At 38.0% G+C, this 24195-nt stretch overlaps 1 protein-coding gene across 1 annotated transcript; it reads right to left on the bottom strand.

Annotated features, from left to right (window-relative positions):
- Window positions 1–575: 575 nt before the first annotated feature.
- On the bottom strand, window positions 576–1514 carry LOC148756481 (olfactory receptor-like protein DTMT). Its single transcript, XM_088788983.1, has one exon. The coding sequence runs from the start codon at window positions 1512–1514 to the stop codon at window positions 576–578; it is 939 nt and encodes a 312-aa protein (XP_088645109.1).
- Between the last annotated feature and the right edge of the window lie 22681 nt (window positions 1515–24195).

Here is a 24195-nt window from a genome sequence, read left to right as displayed (position 1 = left end):
CCCCAATAAATTTAATTTTAAAAATCAATTTCATGTCTGGCCTAGTGAGAAAAGGCAAAGTCAATGCCAATTTGAATCAGAGAAGAAAAAATAGTTAACAGATAAAAGGAAGTGAATATTGTGTAGGGAGAGGTAAGTAGGAGCCATTTACAGGAAGCCTGGGAGGTTGAGATGTTTTTTAGATTTTATTTAGTACTGACCTAAGACTACAGAGAATCATTTAAAAAATGATACTACAATTAAATCAGAGTTCTGATTTAAAAAATAACATCCTGTAATATATCAGTTAAGAATGTAAGGTATGGAGATCATTTAAAATAGTACTTCTTCAACTACACTTTCCAGGATCTACAGGGGAAACCAAAGAGAAAAGCCAAGTCAGAGGTCACAAGACTTGTTTCCCTAGTTCAGCTATGAGTTCCACATCATCCCTTTCACATATTGAACTATTATATAGTATGTCATCTTAACTGATGTTTCCATGATGAGGAAAATATCTGGATAATGTTCCAATATTATTAATAATATATCTACTGAATAAAGTTATGTGAAAACCTCAAGTGTTACCATCATTGTTAACCAAAAAACATCTTTTTACAAAAGACTCTGCCCAAGGCTCCCTTCATGTCTCTGTTTCTCAGGCTGTAGATGAAGGGGTTCAGCATGGGCGTCACCACAGTGTACATCATGGACATGACAGTCTCCTTAACAGTAGAATTGTTAGCTGATGGGCATAAATAGACAGCAATAACTGTCCCATAGAATAGTGACACCACAGAGAGGTGGGAGCCACAGGTGGAGAAGGCCTTGCGGATACCCCCAGCAGAAGGAACCTTGAGGATGGAGAACAAAATTCGTGCATAAGACGTGATGATGAGGAGGAATGGGATGACTACAGTGAGCCCTCCAATGGTAAATATCACCAACTCATTAACTCGAGTGTCAGAGCATGACAGCTTCAGCAGAGCAGATATGTCACAGAAAAAGTGGGGGATCACGTTGTCTGCACAAAAATACAACCTGGCCATGAGCAGAGTGTGTAACAAGGAATAGAATGTGGTCAGCACCCAGGACAGCACCACCAGGGAGAAGCAGAGCTTGGGGCTCATGATGGTGGTGTAGTGCAGGGGGAAGCAGATGGCCACATAGCGGTCATAGGCCATGGCCACTAGGAGGAAGCTCTCCAAGTCTCCAAAAAACAGGAAGAAGTATATTTGGGTCAGACAGCCTGCGTAGGGGATAGACGGGACTTGGCTCTGCATGTTCTGCAGTAACTTGGGCATTGTGACAGAGGAGAAGCAGAGGTCAGAGAAGGACAAATTGCTGAGGAAGAAATACATGGGTGTGTGGAGGTGGGAGTCCCAGTGAATGAGCAGGATGATGAGGAGGTTCCCCAGGACGGTGGTAAGATACATGGCCAGGAACAGGGCGTAGAACAGGTCTCGTTGATCTGGTTCAATGGGCAGGCCCAGGAGGAGGAATTCTGAAACGATGCTTTGGTTCTCCATTTTCATGTTGTTATTTTATCACCTTTTTAAAATGAAAAATAATTTGTATTAAATTGCTAGTCACAAAATAGTCACGAGGATGTGAAATACAGTATGGGAAATATAGTCAATAATGTGTAATATTTATATATAGTGTAATATTTATATATAGCTTTTTGGGGATCACTTCATAAATTATATGAATGCCTAATCACTACTCTGTACACCTGAAACTAATACAACATAATACTGAATGTCAACTATAATTTAAAAAATAGGTGTACAGTTAGGAATGTAAATTGCAATGTAGGGAATATAGTCAGTGGTATTGTAACAGCTATGTGTGGCATCAGATGGGTAGGAAACTTGTAGGAGTGTTTAAATGTCTAATCACTATGTTGTTCTGTACACCTGAAACTAGCAATAAAAAGTTAATTAATCAATTAGTTAAATGTTTTTTAAAGTATAATTGCTATTAAAGTATGAACCTATAGATATGTGTACACACATATAAAAATTGCAGAACTTTCAAAAAGATCTTTTCTAATCAAACACTCATAAGGTCAGTATTTCATTTATCCTCTACCAAATACAAAAGTAAATATTTACATAAAGCAAAACTCTGAAAGCATCTGAGGTTATGCATCCAATTCAACCATCTTCCCGAATTCTATCAGAATGTTCCATAATTGCTTCATGAATGGAGTCAATCAGCGTGACCTGAAAGGAGGAAGGAAGTAGTCTAATACTTCTGTATGCTTCTGGCTTACAGATGTGTGAGAGAGAAGAAAAATCTATGCCTAATTTTACTAATAAAGTAGAAGAAATGAAAATAAACAATGACACTGTTAAACTGATAAGGATGGAAAAAGAGTAGCAAAAATTCAAATAAATAGATTCATGCAATTGATGAAGCTAAAAGCACATATGAAAAAATTTGAGGCCGATGTCATCAAAATGGTGGCGTGAGGTGAGCCTCTGTAAAGCTCCCCTGGATTTTACAACTAATTGAACAACAATAACTCCACAAAGGACTCCCTGCACAGCAGACAGGCAAGACGAAGAGCTCAGTGCTCCGAGATCGCTGCATCCCGGAACTACCGCAGCTGCAGGAGAGGGAAGAACTCGGACTGCAAGGGCTCCGCTTATGGCCCACAGGGGTGAGGGGGCAACATACAACACGGCTGAACCCAACGCTCACAGCAGAGACCTCAGAGAAAAGACTGAGGGAAGAAGGCTGAAAATGGTGGCTTAAGCCCTCACTGCCAAGCAGAGAATGGAGCCTTAGGCACTGAGACTAGCCACCTCCTCCCTACCCTCCCAGAGCTCGCCCCGCCCCCATGTGCTGGGTGCTAGAAACAGAACAGTAGCAGTGTCAGATCAAAAGAACAGAATATTTGCTGTTCTGAGAACTGTGGACCACAGACACAGATTCGCAGCCCAACTAGTTCCAGCAAAGGAGAGGGAGCTAAGGAAGCAGGGCCGGTTGTGGTGATGGTCACCACCATTGCTCTGGGCCACCACTCACAACTGACCCTGCCCCCGGCCCCACCTATCTGGGCAGATCCCTGGAGGAGTAAACAGAACTGCTGAAACATACGGGCTCTGAATCTGGTGCAGGAAGAGCTTTGGATTTTCAAAAGCTCTCTGCATACCCACCGGGACACTGTGCCCTGTGTCCCAGGTGAACTATTAACAGAGGAGAAGCCCGTCTCCCAGGGAATCCCCCCATTGTGTGAGAAGCTGGAATAGTGCAGAGAAAACATAGCACTACCGTGTGTGAGAGAGAAAAAAAGGCTGCAGTCGGAAAGAAAATAAAACGTTCTACCAACAAGTACTGGAAAACAAAAGAAAGACCTCTTCCTATCAACCTGTTGCAGAAGCCACTCCTGTAGATGTCTAGGAAGAGAAAAAATAAATCAGTAATTGCCATGAATAACCAAGGCAACAAGACAGCTCAGAAGGAAAGTGAAAAGTCTCCAGAAAAGGAACTTAAAGATATGGAAATATGTGACTTAAATGACAGAGAATTCAAGATTGCAGTTCTGAAAAAACTCAACGAGATGCAAGAAAACACAGAAAGGCAGTTTAATGAACTCAGAAACACAATCAAAGATCAACATGAGCATTTTATGAAAGAGATTGAAATTTTCAAAAAGAACCAAATAGAATTTCTGGAGATTAAGAACTCAATAGAAGAAATTAAGAATGAAATAACCAGCTTAGGTAGTAGAGTTGACCAGATGGAGCAAAGAATCAGTGACATCGAAGATAGAAACCTGGAAATTACACAGATGGAAGAAGAAAGAGACTTGAGACTTAAAAGAAATGAAAGAACTCTACAAGAACTTACTGACTCCATCAGAAAGAGTAATATAAGAATAATGGGCATACCAGAAGGAGGAGAAAGAGAGAAGGAAACAGAGAGTATATTCAAACAAATTGTTGATGAGAATTTCCCAAACTTGTGGACAGAACTGGATCCTCAAATCCAAGAAGCAAATAGAACACCTAATTACCTCAATCCAAACAGGCCTTCTTCAAGGCACATTGTATTGAAGCTGTCTAAAATCAACGACAAAGAAAGAATCCTCAAGGCAGCCATGGAAAAGAAGACGGTAACCTACAAAGGAAAGCCCATTAGATTATCATCAGATTTTTCAGCAGAAACTCTACAAGCCAGGAGGGAGTGGAACCAAATATTCAAACTATTGAAAGAAAGAAATTATGAGCCAAGAATAATGTATGCAGCAAAGATATCCTTTACATATGAAGGAGGAATAAAGACCTTTCCGGGCATACAGAAGCTGAGGGAATTTTCTAATACACAACCTGTACTACAAGAAATACTAAAGGAGGTTATTCGACCACCATCAACAGGGATAATTTGTGGCAACCAAAATATAAAAAGGGGGAGAGTAAAGGCCTGAACCAGAATATAGGAATAGAGAAAGTAAGTGTGCTGAAGAAAATGGAATACTCTAAATATTTACATAAACTTAAGGGTAACCACTCAAAAAAAATGCAGAACTGAAATATATACTGTAATAAAAGAAGAAACAGAGAGAAAAATCACAGAATAACACCACACAGAAATAATAGAGAACAACAAAAAGGCAAAGAAACAATGGAGACACAGCCTTACCAGAAAACTAAAGATAGAATGACAGGATATCCTCACATATCAATAATCACCTTAAATGTAAATGGACTGAACTCACCAATAAAAAGGCACAGAGTAGCAGATTGGATCAAAAAACTAAACCCAACCATATGCTGTCTCCAAGAGACTCATGTCAGCTACAAGGATAAGCATAGACTCAAAGTGAAAGGGTGGAAATTGACACTCCAAGCAAATGGTACCCAGAGAAAATCAAGTGTAGCCATCATGACATCAGATGAAACAGACTTCAGGGTGAAAAAGATAACAAGAGACAAAGATGGGCATTTCATAATGGTAAAGGGGACTATACAACAAGAAGACATAACAATCATCAATATTTATGCCCCCAATCAGGGAGCACCGAAATATACCAAACAACTACTAACAGAACCAAAGGGAGAAATTGACCAAAACACAATTATAGTAGGAGACCTAAATACATCATTGACGGCTATGGCTAGATCATCGAAACAGAAAATAAATAATGAAATAGCAGCCCTAAATGACACATTAAATGAAATGGACATAATAGACATATATAGAGCACTTCATCCTAAAACATCAGACTATACATTCTTTTCTAGTGTACATGGAACATTCTCGAGGACAGAACATATATTGGGACATAAAATCAGCCTCAGCAAATTTAAGAAGATTGAAATCATACCAATCATATTCTCTGATCACAAGGCTTTGAAATTGGATATCGACTGCAAAAAGAAAGCAGGAAAAACCATAAATATATGGAGATTAAACAACATACTTTTAAAGAACGACTGGGTCAAAGAAGAAATTAGAGGAGAGATCAAAAGATACATAGAAACAAATGAGAATGAAAATGCATCCTACCAAAATTTTTGGGATGCAGCGAAAGCAGTTTTAAGAGGGAAATTTATATCATTACAGGCCTATCTCAAGAAAGAAGAAATATCCCAAATAAATAACCTCATATTACACCTTAAAGAGCTAGAAAAAGAAGAACAAGTGAAACCCAAGGTCAGCAGAAGAAAGGAAATAACAAAAATCAGAGCAGAACTAAATGAAATAGAGAACAAAACAACAATAGAAAAAATTAATTTGACAAAGAGCTGGTTCTTTGAAAAGATTAACAAAATTGACAAACCCTTAACTAGACTCACTAAGATAAAAAGAAAGAAGATACTAATTAACAAAATCAGAAATGAAAAAGGGAAAGTTATCACGGACGCCACAGAAATACAAAGGATCATCCAAGAATACTATGAAGGACTATATGCCACCAAATTCAATAACCTAGAAGAAATGGACAAGTCCTTAGAAACATATAGCCTTCCAAGGCTGAACCATGAAGAACTGGAAAATCTAAACAGACCGATCACCAGTAACGAAATCGAATCAGTCATCCAAAACCTTCCCAAAAGCAAAAGTCCGGGACCAGATGGCTTCACTAGTGAATTCTACCAAACCTTCAAAGAGGATCTAATACCAATCCTGCTCAAACTCTTCCAAAAAATTGGAGACAGTACTCCTAACTCATTCTATGAGGCCAACATTACCCTGACACCAAAACCTGGTAAGGACAACACAATAAAAGAAAACTACAGACCAATAGCTTTGATCAATGCAGATGCAAAAATCCTAAACAAAATTCTAGCAAATCGAATACAACAATGCATTAAAAAGAATATTCATCACGACCAAGTGGGGTTCATCCCCAGGGCACAAGGATGGTTCAACATCCGCAAATCCATCAATGTGATACATCACATAGACAAAATAAAGGACAAAAATCATATCATTATTCCAATTGATGCAGAAAAAGCATTTGACAAGATACAACATCCATTTATGATTAAAACACTTAGTAAAATAGGTATAGAACGAAAATACCTTAACATAATAAAGGCCATATATGACACGCCCTCAGCTAATCTCATAATTAATGGTGAAAAACTGAAGCCCTTTGCTCTACGTTCAGGAACACGACAGGGCTCTCCCCTATCACCTCTGCTTTTCAACATAGTGTTGGAAGTCCTTGCCAGAGCAATCAGGCAAGAGAAAGAAATGAAAGGCATCCAAATTGGGAATGAAGAAGTTAAATTGTCACTCTTTGCAGATGACATGATGCTATATATAGAAAACCCTAAAGAATCCACCAAAAAGCTATTAGAAACAATCAATGAATACAGTAAATTTGCTGGCTACAAAATCAACGTACAAAAGTCCATTGCATTCCTATATACTAACAATGAAATGTCAAAAAAAGAAATACAAAAAGCAATTCCTTTTGCAATTGCAGCAAAAAGAATAAAGTACCTAGGAATAAACTTAACCAAGGATGTGAAAGACCTATATGCTGAAAACTATAAGACATTTTTGAAAGAAATTGAAGAAGACATAAAGAAATGGAAAATTATTCCGTGCTCATGGATTGGAAGAATCAACATAGTTAAAATGGCCATATTACCCAAAGCAATATACAGATTCACTGCAAACCCCATCAAAATCTCAATGGCATTTTTTAAAGAAATAGAAAAAAAATCATCAGATTTGTTTGGAACCATAAAAGACCCCGAATAGCCAAAGCAATCTTTAAAAAGAACAATACTGGAGGTATCACACTCCCTGACTTTAGCTTGTACTACAGGGCTACAATAATCAAAACAGCATGGTATTGGCAGAAAAACAGACACATAGACCAATGGAATAGAACTGAGAACCCAGAAATAAAACCACATAAATATGGACAGATAATTTTTGACACATAAGCTAAAAACATACAATGGCGGAAAGACTGCCTCTTCAATAAATGGTGCTGGGAGAATTGAATAGCCACGTGCAAAAGAATGAAACTGGACTGCTATCTGTCACCATGTACCAAAATTAATTCAAAATGGATCAAAGACTTAAGCATAAGACCTGACACAATAAACTGCATAGAAGAAAACATAGGTACTAGACTTATAGACCTTGGGTTCAAAGAGCGTTTTATGGATTTGACTCCAAAGGCAAAGAAAGAAGAGCTAAAATAAACGAATGGGACTATATGAAACTTAAAAGCTTCTGCACAGCAAAAGAAACCATCAACAAAAGAAAGAGGCAACCAACTGAATGGGAGAAGATTTTTGCAAACAGTGCCTCCGATAAGGGGCTAATATCCAAAATATACAAGGAACTCATGCAACTCAACAAAAAAAACCAAACAACCCAATTGAAAAATGGGCAGAGGACTTGAAGAGACATTTCTCCAAAGAGGACATACAACTGGCAAATAGACATGTGAAAAAATGCTCAACATCATTAATCATCAGAGAAATGCAAATAAAATCCACAATGAGATATCACCTCACCCCAGTCAGAATGGCTATCATCAACAAGACAAATAATAACAAGTGTTGGAGAGGCTGTGGAGAGAAAGGAACCCTCATATACTGTTGGTGGGAATGCAGAGTGGTGCAGCCGTTATGGAAGGCAGTGTGGAGGTTCCTCAAAGAATTACGAATAGAATTACCATATGACCCAGCAATCCCTCTCCTGGGTATATACCCAAAAAAATCTGAAAACATTTATACATAAAGACACGTGTGCTCCAATGTTCATTTGTTTACGGTGGCCAAGACATGGAAACAACCAAAATGTCGTTCGATAGATGAATGGATAAAGAAGTTGTGGTATATATTCACAATGGAATACTATTCAGCGATAAGAAAAGATGATATAGGAACATTTGTGACAACATGGATGGATCTTGAGAGTATAATGCTAAGCGAAATAAGTCAGACAGAAAAAGCAGAGAACCATATGATTTCACTGATATGTGGTATATAAACCAAAAACAGCCAAAGAACAAGACAAACAAATGAGAAACAAAAACTGATAGACACAGACAATAGTTTAGTGGTACCAGAGAGTAAGGGAGTAGGGGATGGGAGGTGAGGGTAAGGGGGATCAAATATATGGTGATGGAAGGAGAACTGACTCTGCGTGGTGAACACACAATGGGATTTATAGATGATGTAATACAGAATTGTACACCTGAAATCTATGTAATTTTACTAACAATTGTCACCCCAATGAATCAAAAAAAAAATTGAAAAACAGTAAAACTGATTAAATAATTTTAGATCTTTTGTGTTCCAAAGATCAACAAAATAGACAAAACTGAACAATCTAATATTTTATATTAAAGTTTTTGGGGTCAAATGGTTAATAAAGTTACATAGAAACAATAAAATAATACAGTAAAACTGCCGGGCAATCTAATGTTTTAAAAGATAAAATTAACTATAACACATTAGGAATAAGAAAAACGATATAGTCACAAAGGCAAATTTTTAAATCTTCCCAAAAGTTCTCAAATATATTTGAAAATCTGAATGAGACATTTTCTAAGCAAAGACAAACTTCAAAATTTGGCTGAATAATATATAAGGTATCTAAATCGACAATTAAATAAATATTAAAGTAGAGCAACAAATGTGAAATAAAAGAAAGAAAACAATGTCCAGTAAAAGTCCTTAGGACAACAATAAGCATATGAAAATGCACCTAACATTGTTATTCATCAGGAAATGAAAATTAAAATCTGAAGATACTACTACATATCCACTAGAATGGCTAAAATGAGAAACATTTACAATGTCAGATGTCGGCCAGGATCTGGAGCAATTAACACTCTTATACATCACTGGTAAGAATGTAAAATAGTAGTTCCGGAAAAATGGCGGAGTGAGGTGAGCCTCTGTAAAGCTCCCCTGGAATTTACAAAGAATCGAACAACAAAAACTCCACAAAGGACTCCCTGCACAGCAGACAGGCAAGACGAAGAGGCCCACTACCGACTGAAATCACCTACAGGTGGGAGATTCGCGCGCGCGAGCGGGGGGAGGAGGAAAGTGAGAAGCGGGCGGAGACGCAGCTCCGCGGGCGCAGGACTCAGACCCAGCTCAGTGCGCCGAGCTCGCTGCTTCCCGGAACTACCGCAGCTGCGGGAGATCGGACTGCTAGGGCTCCGCCAGGGCTCCACAGGGCTGAGGGGACAGCATATAACACGGCTGAACCCAACGCTCACGGCAGAGACCTCGGAGAAAAGACTGAGGGAAAAAGGCTGAAAACGGTGGTTTAAGCCCGCACTGCCGAGCAGAGAACGGAGCCTTAGGCACTGAGACTAGCCGCCCCCTCCCTCCCCTCTCAGAGCTCGCCCCGCCCCCACCTGCCCGGTGCTAGAAGCGAAACAGTAGCAGTGTCAGATCAAAACAACAGAAAATTTGCTATATTTGAGAACTGTGGCCCACAAACACAAATCCACAGCCCAACTAGTTCCGGCAAAGGGAAGAGAGCTGTGGAAGCAGGACAGGCTGTGGTGGTGGTCGCTGCCATGGCTCTGGGCCACCTCTCACAGCTCACCCCGCCCCTGGCCCCACCTATCTGGGCGGTTCCCTGCAGGAGTAAACAGAACTGCTGAACAAAAGAAAGACCTCTTCCTATCAACTTGTTGCAGAAGTCACTCCTGTAGATGTCTAGGAAGAGAAATAGTAAACCAGTAATCGCCATGAGTAACCAAGGCAACAAGATAGCTCAGAAAGAAAGTGAAAAATCTCCAGAAAAGGCACTTAAATATACAGAAATATGTGACTTAAATGACAGAGAATTCAAGGCTGCAGTTCTGAAAAAACTCAACGAGATACAAGAAAACACAGATAGGCAGTTAAATGAACTCAGAAACTCAATTAAAGAACAGTATGAGCATTTTACGAAAGAGATTGAAATTTTAAAAAAGAACCAAATAGAATTTCTGGAGATTAAGAACTCAATAGAAGAAATTAAGAATGAAATAACCAGCTTAGGTAGTAGAGTTGACCAGATGGAGGAAAGAATCAGTGACATCGAAGATAGAAACCTGGAAATGACACAGATAGAAGAAGAAAGAGACTTGAGACTTAAAAGAAATGAAAGAACTCTACAAGAACTTTCTGACTCCATCAGAAAGAGCAATATAAGAATAATGGGCATACCAGAAGGAGAAGAAAGAGAGAAGGGAACAGAGAATATATTCAAACAAATCGTCGATGAGAACTTCCCAAATTTGTGGACAGAACTGGACCCTCGAATCCAAGAAGCAAATAGAACACCTAGTTACCTCAATCCCAACAGGCCTTCTCCAAGGCACATTGTACTGAAGCTGTCTAAAATCAACGACAAAGAAAGAATCCTCAAGGCAGCCAGGGAAAAGAAGACGGTAACTTACAAAGGAAAGCCCATTAGATTATCATCAGATTTTTCAGCAGAAACTCTACAAGCCAGGAGGGAGTGGAACCAAATATTCAAACTATTGAAAGAGAGAAATCATGAGCCAAGAATAATATATCCAGCAAAGATATCCTTTAGATATGAAGGAGGAATAAAGACCTTTCCAGACATACAGAAGCTGAGGGAATTTTCTAATACACGACCTGCACTACAAGAAATACTAAAGGAGGCTATTCGACCACCATCAACAGGGACAATTTGTGGCAACCAAAACTCAAAAAGGGGGAGAATAAAGGCCTGAACCGGAATATGGGAATGGAGAAAGTAAGCGTGCTGAAGAAAATGGAATACTCTAAATATCAAACTTACTTTTACATAAACTTAAGGGTAACCACTCAAAAAAAATCCAGAACTGAAATATATACTGAAATAAAAGAAGAAACAGAGGGAAACATCATAGAATACCACCACACAGAAATAATAGACAACAACAAAAAGGCAAAGAAACAATGGAGACACAGCCTTACCAGAAAACTAAAGATAGAATGACAGGAAATTCTCACATATCAATAATCACCCTAAATGTAAATGGACTGAACTCACCAATAAAAAGGCACAGAGTAGCAGATTGGATCAAAAAACTAAACCCAACCATATGCTGTCTCCAAGAGACACATCTCAGCTACAAGGACAAGCATAGACTCAAAGTGAAAGGGTGGAAATTGACACTCCAAGCAAATGGTGCCCAGAGAAAATCAGGTGTAGCCATAATGATATCAGATGAAACAGACTTCAAGGTGAAAAAGATAACAAGAGACAAAGATGGACATTTCATAATGGTGAAGGGGACTGTAAAACAAGAAGACATAACAGTCATCAATATTTATGCCCCCAGTCAGGGAGCACCGAAATACACCAAGCAACTACTAACAGAACTAAAGGGAGAAATTGACCAAAACACAATTATACTAGGGGACTTAAATACATCATTGACAGCTATGGATAGATCATCCAAACAGAAAATAAATAACGACATAGTAGCCCTAAATGACACATTAGATGAAATGGACATAATTGACATTTATAGAGCACTTCATCCTAAAACATCAGACTACACATTCTTTTCTAGTGTACATGGAACATTCTCAAGGATAGACCATATATTGGGACATAAAATCAGTCTCAACAAATTTAAAAAGATTGAAATCATACCATGCATATTCTCTGATCACAAGGCTTTGAAATTGGATATCAACTGTAAAAAGAAAGCGGGAAAAAACACAAATACATGGAGACTAAACAACATACTTTTAAAGAAGGACTGGGTCAAAGAAGAAATTAGAGGAGAGATCAAAAGATACATAGAAACAAATGACAATGAAAATACATCCTACCAAAATTTTTGGGATGCAGCGAAAGCAGTTTTAAGGGGGAAATTTATCTCATTACAGGCCTATCTCAAGAAACAGGAAAATTCCCAAATAAATAACCTCATGTTACACCTTAAAGAACTAGAAAAAGAAGAACAGGTAAAACCCAAGGTCAGCAGAAGAAAGGAAATAACAAAAATTAGAGCAGAAATAAATGAAATAGAGAACAGAAAGACAATAGAAAAAATTAATGTGACAAAGAGCTGGTTCTTTGAGAAGATTAACAAAATTGACAAACCCTTGGCTAGACTTACTAAGATAAAAAGAGAGAAGACACTGATTAACAAAATCAGAAACGTAAAAGGGGAAGTTATCACGGACACCACAGAAATACAAAGGATCATCCAAGAATACTATGAAGGACTATATGCCACCAAATTCAACAACCTAGAAGAAATGGATAAGTTCTTAGAAACATATAGCCTTCCAAGGCTGAACCATGAAGAACTGGAAAATCTAAACAGACCGATCACCAGTAACGAAATTGAATCAGTCATCCAAAACCTTCCCAAAAGCAAAAGTCCGGGACCAGATGGCTTCACTAGTGAATTCTACCAAACCTTCAAAGAGGATCTAATACCAATTCTGCACAAACTCTTCCAAAAAATTGAAGAAGAAACAGTACTCCCCAACACATTTTATGAGGCCAACATTACCCTGATACCAAAACCTGGTAAAGACAGCACAAAAAAAGAAAACTACAGACCAATATCTCTGATGAATACCGATGCAAAAATCCTAAATAAAATTCTAGCAAATCGAATACAACAATGCATTAAAAAGATTATTCATCACGACCAAGTGGGGTTCATCCCCGGGGCACAAGGATGGTTCAACATACGCAAATCCATCAATGTGATACATCATATAAACAAAATAAAGGACAAAAATCATATGATTATATCAATTGATGCAGAAAAAGCATTTGACAAGATACAACATCCATTTATGATTAAAACACTTAATAAAATAGGTATAGAAGGAAAATACCTTAACATAATAAAAGCCATATATGACAAGCCCTCTGCTAATCTCATAATTAATGGAGAAAGACTGAAGCCCTTTGCTCTACGTTCAGGAACACGACAGGGATGTCCCCTATCACCTCTGCTTTTCAACATCGTGTTGGAAGTCCTTGCCAGAGCAATCAGGCAAGAGAAAGAAATCAAAGGCATCCAAATTGGGAATGAAGAAGTTAAATTATCACTCTTTGCAGATGACATGATGCTATATATAGAAAACCCTAAAGACTCCACCAAAAAGCTATTAGAAACAATCAACGAATACAGTAAAGTTGCTGGCTACAAAATCAACGCACAAAAGTCCATTGCCTTCCTATATACCAACAATGAAATCTCAGAAAAAGAAATACAAAAAACAATTCCTTTTACAATTGCATCAAAAAGAATAAAATACCTAGGAATAAACTTAACCAAGGATGTGAAAGACCTATATGCTGAAAACTATAAGACTTTTCTGAAAGAAATTGAAGAAGACACAAAGAAATGGAAAGACATTCCGTGCTCATGGATTGGAAGAATCAACATAGTTAAAATGGCCATATTACCCAAAGCAATATACAGATTCAATGCAATCCCCATCAAAATCCCAATGGCATATTTTAAAGAAATAGAACAAAAAATCATCAGATTTGTTTGGAACCACAAAAGACCCCGAATAGCCAAAGCAATCTTAAGAAAAAAGAACTATAATGGAGGTATCACACTTCCTGACTTTGGCCTGTACTACAGGGCCACAATAATCAAAACAGCATGGTATTGGCAGAAAAACAGACATATAGACCAATGGAATAGAATTGAGAACCCAGAAATAAAACCACATAAATATGGACAGATAATTTTTGACAAAGAAGCTAAAAACATACAATGGAGCAAAGACAGCCTCTTCAATAAATGGAGCTGGGAGAATTGGATAGCCACGTGCAAAAGAATGAAACTGGACTGCTATTTGTCACCATGTACCAAAATTAATTCAAAATGGATCAAAGACTTAAGCATAAGACCTGACACAATAAACTGCATAGAAGAAAACATAGGTACTAAACTTATGGACCTTGGGTTCAAAGAGCATTTTATGAATTTGACTCCAAAGGCAATGGAAGTAAAAGCTAAAATAAACAAATGGGACTATATGAAACTTAAAAGCTTCTGCACAGCAAAAGAAACCATTGACAAAATAAAGAGGCCACCAACTGAATGGGAGAAGATTTTTGCAAACAGTGCCTCCGATAAGGGGCTAGTATCCAGAATATACAAGGAACTCATGCAACTGAACAACAAAAAAACAAACAACCCAATTGAAAAATGGGCAGAGGACTTGAAGAGACATTTCTCCAAAGAGGACATACAAATGGCAAATAGACATATGAAAAAATGCTCAACATCACTAATCATCAGAGAAATGCAAATCAAAACCACAATGAGATATCACCTCACCCCAGTCAGAATGGCCATCATCAACAAGACAAATAGTAACAAATGTTGGAGAGGCTGTGGAGAAAAAGGAACCCTCATACACTGTTGGTGGGAATGCAGACTGGTGCAGCCGTTATGGAAGGCGGTGTGGAGGTTCCTCAAAAAATTACGAATAGAATTGCCATATGACCCAGCAATCCCTCTCCTGGGTATCTACCCAAAAAATCTGAAAACATTTAGAGATAAAGACACGTGTGCTCCAATGTTCATTGCAGCTTTGTTTACAGTGGCCAAGACATGGAAACAACCAAAATGTCCTTCGATAGATGAATGGATGAAGAAGTTGTGGTATATATACACAATGGAATACTATTCGGCAGTAAGAAAAGATGATATAGGAACATTTGTGACAACATGGATGGATCTTGAGAGTGTAATGCTGAGCGAAATAAGTCAGACAGAAAAAGCAGAGAACCATGTGATTTCACTGATATGTGGTATATAAACCAAAACAACAAAAGAACAAGACAAACAAATGAGAAACAGAAACTCATAGACACAGACAATGGTTTGGTGGTTGCCAGAGGGTAAGGGGGGTGGGGGGTGGGGGGTGGGGGGTGGGAGATGTGGGTAAGGGGGATCGAATATATGGTGATGGAAGGAGAACTGACTCTGGGTGATGAACACACAATGGGATTTATAGATGATGTAATACAGAATTGTACACCTGAAATCTATGTAATTTTACTAACAACTGTCACCTCAATAAATTTAATAAAAAAAAAAAAAAAAAAAAAAAAAAAAAAGAATGTAAAATAGTAAAACCACTTACAAACTGTAGTTTCTTAATGTTTAACATTCACCTATACTAGTACTCAGAAATTTCACTCCTGAAATACCCAAAATAAATGAAAGAAAATGTCCCCCAAAACTGTGTGTAATTGAATTTCGCACAGAAGTTTCAGTCATAACAGCTAAAACCAAACAACCCAAAGGTCCACCAGAAGGAGAATGGATAAGCAATTCATTGGCATATTCATTTCAATCATACATTACATAGCAATGAAAAGTAACGAACTATAACAGTTCAAACAATAACATGGATTATTATGCTAAGCGAAATAAGTCAGACAGAAAAAGTGAAGAACCATATGATTTCACTGATATGTGGTACATAAAACTGAAAACAACAAAGGAACAAGACAAACAAATGAAGAAACAAAACCTCATAGACACAGACAATAGTTTAGTGGTCACCAGAGCATAAGGGGGCAGTGAGGTGGTAGATGAGGGGAAAAAGGATCAAATATATGGTGATGGAAGGAGAACTGACTCTGGGTGGTGAACACACTATGTGATATATAGATGATGTATTACAGAATTGTACTCCTGAAATCTATGTAAGTTTTCTAACAATTGTCACCCTAATAAACTTTAATTTAAAAAAGAACATGGATAAAATCTCAAAAACATGTATGTTGAGTAAAAGAACCCAGTTCATGAGCTGGCAAATCTAGTCTATGGTGACAGAAACTAGGACAGAGGTTATTGCAAGATACTTGTGAGTATTGACTAGGAGAGGGCACGAGGGAGATTTCTGTGGTAATGTAAATGCTCTGTATTTTGGTCTGTGCAGTGTTTATGTGGATGTAAAATCAGTGAGCTGTGCACTTAAATTTGTGTGCCATACGTAAATTATATTGTAATTTTTTTAAACCCTTGGGCCAGGGAGCTTTCTAGATTTTTCAAACTTTCAAGGAACAAATAATCCCAGGCTCTACATAAGGCATTCTAGAACCTAAAATTCAATAGAAAGCTACATAATTTACTGAAGAAGGAAAACAATCATTAAGTAGTGTGCATCAGGCCCCATGTAGGGCATCTTTCTGAGAATTTATGAAATATACATAATAAAAAGAACTATCTTATCAAGAGTAAACAAGGTCAAATACATGGTGATGGGAAGAGAATTGACTCTGGGTGGTGAACACACAATATGATATATAGATGATGTATTACAGAACTGTACACTTGAAAGCTCAGTAATTTTACTAACAAATCTCACCCCAATAAATTTTAATTTAAAAAAAGAGTAAACATTACACACAGTGGTAAAAAAAAATTTAAACCGTCAAAACTATGGAGGCAATCAAAATGTAGCATATTGATTAATCTAAGGCATCGCTGTCCACTAGCAATAAAATGCAAGGCATAAATGTAAGCCACATATGTAAGTTTAAATTTTCAATAAACACATTTAAAAATGCCAGAGAAACAGGAAAAATAATCTTAATAACATTTTACAAATACAATATATCCAAGATATCCTCATTTCAATATACAATCAACATTTAAAAAATTAATATGTCATGAATCTATTTTCTTCAAATTCCAGTGTGTATTTTATGCACCCAACTCATTTCAATTTGAGCTAGGCACGTTCAAGTAATCAACAGCCACATGCAGCTAATGGCTACCAAAATGGACAGTACTGATTTAAAGCATTGCTTCTCCATGATATATTCTGTGGACAACTACAATCAAATGTTAAAAAAATGCTCAGCGGTAGCAGGGCTGGGAAATGAAACAGTGCCATTGGCATGCCAGAGCTTTGAGAATTTCTGGTTCAGATGAAGCCAATGGGAATCAGTTTGAGGAAAAGTTCAGAGTAACCGGTTCACACAAAGCACAGCAACAGAAGGCCCACCCAGGAAATAAATGGCCGATTTCTCCCAGAAGCTGGAAAACTCCCAAATTCAGAGAAATGAAATGGGTCTCGGGGCCACTGAAGGGTGGAAGGGAGTGAAACAGTCAACTCTGAGACTACAGAAGAGTCCCAGGTGTGAAGCAGCTGCTCACAGCCCAAACCTAGACATCATCCCAGGCGTGACTGGTTTGTTAGGTAAACAGGAGACTTGCCTGAGGCAGCTTCTAATGAAGCCAGTGGGGCCACATACACAGGGAACCCAAACTCTGGTGAAGGTCTGGTCACGACAGTGAACACAGCAGTGACGTCCCCTAATCTGATCCTCCCGCAGGGCTTCCTCTTCCACTTGTGTAGGTGCTGAGGCCCCTGTGAGTCCATATTGGAGGCTGAAGAAGGTACAGGCCAGGGAGCAGTGAGCAGTGAGCTGATCCAATGGCCACCAGAATCCTTTTCTAGTGTGCACAACCAAGTGGGGCCTCTGCCACCGCACATCCACCCACTCCTGCACCCTGCTCGCTGCTCTGCTCCTGGCATTGCTACTCCATAGAAAGCCCATATTTGTCTACCTACCCGCTTATCACACACTCTCATCCACCCATCTCAGGATAAGGGGCAGATGAGGATCAGCCCAAACTGATCCGAGCCCATGTCCCCTGCCTGTCCTAGCCTGGGGACAGTTTAGACCCACAGGGGCTGCTCAGACTCAGAAAGACATGAAGGGCTGACTTCCTGAAGGCAGTGAAGTCCTCTCACCATCTACAGGCCTTAAATTCCAGCCTTCCACAGTTTTGGATCCACTTTGTGACACTGGAACTACTGGGAATATGGGTCTCCCACTTTGATTTCTTTGTTACCTAGATTAGCACAACCTCCACCCACGTAGGAGTCTTGTCTCTTTTCCCTTTGAAGACTATTGACCCAGGGGACCCTAGGCAGGGAAGTAAGACTTAGAAGGGAATAGAACTGAGATGAACATTCTGGGGGATGCCAGGGAGCAGCTGAGAATGGGTGAACCCAGGGTAGCATACACAGTATTTAAGTGCTAGGTCCCTGGAGCCAGTCCTCCTGGGATTACCTTACTGCATTGTACCAGCTTCATGACCTTGGCTGAGGAACTTAACCTCTCCTACAATGAATTCTCTCATCTGCTTAACAGAAATGAAAGTATCTGATTTATCATGACAAGGGAGGGGAAAAAATGGGACAATCCATGTAAAATACTTCCTATAAAGTGAATCAGTATGGCATTAGAAAGACTTACTATTATCATGATTAATTTCTGTGATGAAGATGCAATATTTTCCTAAATATCTCTACCCTTATCCCCTCCCCTCCCAATGAGAACAGCACCTTGGGGCTGGTAGAGAAGGTATGGAGCCTGTGGGAAGGAAGAGCTACTGGCCAGAAACAATACACTGGAACCAGAATAGTGAGGATTTCCTGTCACATTACCCATTGAATTTATCCCTAGATAAAGGGATTATTAATATTAAGACAGCTCAATGGAGGGGAAGGAAAACTGGCTTCTCAGAAAGGAGCTCTCAGGATGCTCTCTTACACACTGTTTAACTTGCCCCCAAACACAATATTCAGGAGCAAAGAGGAGTCAGACTCCATTGTTTACTGGCCTGCGACTTTGGCAATAGCTGAACTTTTACAACATTACACTCCACCATCACTGAATCTTCCATACCTCACAGAATTGTAGGTTTGGAATGATTGATACCTGCAAAGTATAAAATATACAATTTGTTAATTCCCATTAACAAGTCGCGATTCCCAATTACATTTAGAGACTGGAATCACTGTTGAGAGTGGAAAACAGTGAGGAAGATGACTTCTAAACCATCCTGCAGGAGTTGCGCTACAGAATTATGGAATCCTAACATCTGTTAAAGGGGATTTTAGTGTAACGACTTCTTCTGAACTCCCTCCCCACTTACCTAGCTTGTCTGAATGTGGCTCCAGAGCCTGCTTCCTGTTCGCTGCTTCCACCTCGTGCATTTCCAGCCAGAGTCCCTGCCATTGTCTCCTGACTCCTCTCTTCTACAATGCCCTGACCCCTGGGAGCCCTGGGTCCCGTAGAAACTCATTAGCAACAAACCTGGTGCTTGCCCCCACCCCACCTTACTCCTGCACATTTCTGAATAAATCATGTACAGAGATAGAATTCTGGATTTACCCCAAGTTTGACCTTGCAAGGAACCTTTCCCTGACCACCGCAGACCACTCTAATATCACCCTTCTCCATCCTATGCAGTATCTGGCTGTGGGGAGGGAGCCCTAGAGAGCAGTTTCCAACTCTCAGCCTCACATATGAAGGTGCTGGCTCAGGTAGTAGATGGTCATTAGCTGTGGCTAGTTGGTCGTCAGCTGTAACCAGTGAGCCATTAGCCAGTAATATAACTGCCGTGGCTACGCTAGCAGCAAATGGTGGCTAGCGAGTAGATGGTGGCTGAGCTAGCAAGAGCAGATTGCAGTTAGCACGGCGGATTGCAGCTAGCAAGTGAGGTTGGTTGGCATAGAGAAGTGGACGGCAGGTTGAGGATAGTGTGGCTCCTGCTTCCTGTGTCTCCAACACAGCTGCCAGCGAGAAGATAGTGGTATGACTCCCCTATCTATGGCTCCGTAGGTGTTCCTTTTTGGCCTCACCATGTCTTGCGTTCTTATGTGGGGAGTGGGAGCAGAGAACCCCATGACACCCTGCATGACACTGGCCTTCTGGAAAGTTAGCATAATCAAATACTGTCAGGTGATCACCACTGTTTTACGTTGGGCAGTGAGTGCTCCCTTATATACCAACAATCTCTTCTTAGCTGAAGTTTGAGCTCCATGGTAGCAAATAATATGTTAATTGACTCATGCAGGAAATACTTAGTCCATTAGTTCGTTAATGCATTCCTTCAAGAAATATATGCTGAGTAACTACCTTGTGCAAGGGAGTCAGCCATGTGCTGTGGGAAAGACTGCAGCCGAGGTAGACATGGTCCCTGCCCTCAGACAACTTACAGTAGCTGTCAGACAGAACTAAATAAGCTACAACCAAGTATTATAAATGTTTCATAGGGGAAATACAGGATGTAATAAGAGTACGTATGAAAGACAACTAACCTTATCCAGGAGGTCAGAGAAGACATCTATTTTTTTTTTAAGAAAGTTTAAAGAATCTAAGGTGTTTTCTAGAAAAAAAGAATGAAAATTGTCCAGAAAGAGAAAAGTACATGGCAAAGCCCAGATGTGAGAGAGCCTTGAGTTGTTTACACAGTAAAGGCGGTTCAGTGTGGCCGAGGTGTATGTGGGTGCTGGGTGGAGGGCAGAGGATGGGGGTCTCTGGGAGAGAGGAAAGGTGAAGGATACAGTTAGGTGATTCTTCAAAAAGTTAAGCATAGAATTAGCACATGACCCAGCAATTCCACTCCTCGTGTATGTCTGAAAACACTAAGGTACTGAAACCAGAACTTCTACTTGAATGCTCACAGCAGCGCTGCTCACAACAGCTCCAACTGCAAACGCCATCAACTGATGACTGGAGAATAAATTGTGGTGAATCCACACATGGAATATTATTCAGAAATAAAAATAAATGAAGTACTGATACATGCTACGAGATGGATGAATTTTGAAAACATTATGCCAGTTGATAGAAGCCAGTCACAGAAGCCAAATATTATATTATTCTATTTTTGTGAAATATTAAAATCGGTATATCCATAGAGACATGAAATAGATTGGTGATTGCTTGGGGGAAGTGAGTAATGATTGTCAATGGGCATGGGATTTCTTTGAAGGTAATGAAAATGTTGTAAAGTTGATTATGGTGAGGGTTGTGGAACTCTGTATATATACAACAATATTTAATTTATACATTAAATGCATGAGTGGTATGGTATGCAAGTTATGTCTTAACAATAGCTCATAAAAAGCAAGTCTTTATCATTGGGGAAATTTACATATAGAGTATATATTGAATATATGTGTATTAATGTGAAATCACTTGGTTGTGATAATGGTATAGTTATATATGAGAAAGTTCTTGTTTCTAGAAGATTCTGAATGCTAGACTTAGTAGCTACGTGTCTTGATGTCTGAAACTACCTCAAATGGCTCACCCATTTACAAAAAGGAGAAGGGGAAGAAAGACAAAGAATGAAAAAGAGCAGAAGGGAAAGAGGTTGATATATGATATAAGAATGAACAAATGAAATGTGGAAAGATTTGAGCCCTTGATGGAGTGTAAGGAAGACAAACTAATTTGAAATCAAGCTGTAACTTTTGTTTTGAACATCACAGATTTAATGACATAAGGTTTCATTTTTTTCAATCTATGAGATCAAGTACACATCGTGTTTTAACACTGAATATTTATGGAATCATAATATTATAAATTCTTTTTTTCTTTCTAATTTGTAGAAAATAAAGTTATAATTTTTGTGTAGATAGATTGTAGTGCATAAATTTCAAATCTGGTGCAAAAATTATTGATCTCACTAAAATAAAGGACAGAAAAAAAATGGAACAATTATAATGTTCCAAGATATAATAGTAGAAAATTCTCTTGAAATGGAAAAAGGTGCAGATTTACAAATCAAAAGGGATTTATTGTGTTATTTAAAAAATTGTAACAAGAGTTAGCTGATACGAAATCAAAATCTGATGAAGTTATTAAACTTCGTGTTTGGAAAATAATACTACAAGTCTTGGGGGTATGGGAGAAGATGGCTACATAAGGAGTGGAGAGAAGTAGGAGCAGTCAGCCTTACCTCAGATTTTTCCACAGCTGTTTTGGAAAAAGGGTTTTCAGTGTGAAAACAGATGTCCACAAAATTCCATACCTAGTAAGGCTGTCCTTCAGAGGTTAACAAACATAGAAATGGAAATTTTAATATGTGAAAATTCAATAAATATTGTACTCATGTATGAATCTTATTTTTAAAATGACTGGAAGATATAACCCAACAAAGGAATTAATTAAAATAAAGAATTAAACAGTAAAAACTCATTATGGGAAAATAATATTGGGAAGAATTCTGTTTAACATAACTAAGAATAAAGGAGGAAACATATGATAATAAATGCAAATACCTTGCTTAATCATTTAATAGAAAGCTGAAATTTAGCTTATAGCATTTTAAAAAATGAAAATTCATTGCTATAATAAAGGGGATAGAAATATTCCTTTAGGATCAGGTCAGGTTAAAAAAGACACTACGGATATATGAATACATTAGGAAAAATTGACGTGATAGAGATAGAATGATGTGAAATTTGAGTAGAAATAGGTCAGGTAGGAAACATATATGTCAATGGAACAGAATAGGTAATGCAGAAATAGATGCACCCATACATGGTCAATTGACTTTACACTAATGTACTCAGGAGAGTCAGTGGGGAAAGGATAGTATTTTCAATAATTAATAAACTGCAAAGGCTCGATACAATTCAAATCTCTATCAAAAGGTGAACGAATGAATAAGTTGTGCTATATTTGCACAATGGAATACCACTCATTGATAAACAGAAACAAACTAATGATACACAGATTTATAGCTAAATCCACAAAACTATTTGCTGAGCTAAAGACACCAGATGCAGAAGAAAACATACTACATGATTCCATTTATATGAAATTCAAAATCATGCAAATCTAACCTATAGTGACAGAAATCTGGTAGATAGAAATCAGATCAGTGGTAGCAAATGGGAGACTGATTGTAAGGTGTCACAGTGAATAGTGAGGTGATGGAATTTTCCAGGTATATTTTGGGGTTGAAATTACACAGATGCTTATAATTGTCAAAACTCATTGAACTGTGCACTTAAATGGGTACATTTTCTTGTATGTAAATTACACTTCAAGAAAATTGAAATGTACATCAGTTTTCTTATTCCCACATCCTTGCTTTACCATAGAATATCATTTATTCATTTTTCTATTATGTGTTGTCATTCATTTACCACTTCTTGTTTTTTCAGCTTTATTTTTTCTGGTTCACATTGAAGTTGAACATCTTTTCATATTGTTTATTCTTTATAAATTTCCTGTTAATATTCTTTGTACATTTTTCTAGTCAGCTGTTTGTTTGTTCTTATGTCATTTGTAGTTCTTTGTATATTCTGAATATTAATTTTGTATCTGTTAGGCCTGCAATAGTCTGTCACTCTCCATCAAATTTCTTTATGACATCTTTTGTCCTGCAAAAGTTTCTTATTTTAATATGGTAAAATATGTCAAATTTACATCACAAAATAATTCCATTGAGAATTTGATTTGGATTGCATGCATGTACCTGAGAACTGATGTTCTTAACATACTGATGTTTCAAAGTTCATCAAAATGCACAATTTTAAATGAATTGATTTTATCATATAAAAATTACTCTTAAAAATGCTGTTTAAAATGAGGCACCCTTTCCAGCCTCATTGTATTATGTCAATTTAAAGTGGTATTCATTTATATATTTCAGTAAAGTTTTCATTTTTTCTTTTTGTAGTTCTTGCTCCTATTTTTCATTGTTATTGAAAATCTGATCTATTTTTCATTAGCTTTTAATTGGATTTTTCTAGTATAGAGGAAAGTGATTCAATTTAAATATTTTTCCACTGATATCTCTGTTGTATTATGCCATGAGATTTCAGAATGTACCCATTATACAACCTAGTGTTACCATCTCATGGAGAATAATAAAATATTTCAGGAAATACAATATTAAATGAAAATGTGTAATGCAAGATTATATGAACTATA

This window comes from Rhinolophus sinicus, chromosome 12, assembly GCF_057876585.1.
Source record: "Rhinolophus sinicus isolate RSI-liver-muscle chromosome 12, RSI-T2T, whole genome shotgun sequence".
NCBI classification, from domain to species: Eukaryota; Metazoa; Chordata; class Mammalia; order Chiroptera; family Rhinolophidae; genus Rhinolophus; species Rhinolophus sinicus.
Note: the sequence above shows the minus strand (reverse complement) of the source record. Positions and strands in the feature narration are given on the sequence as shown.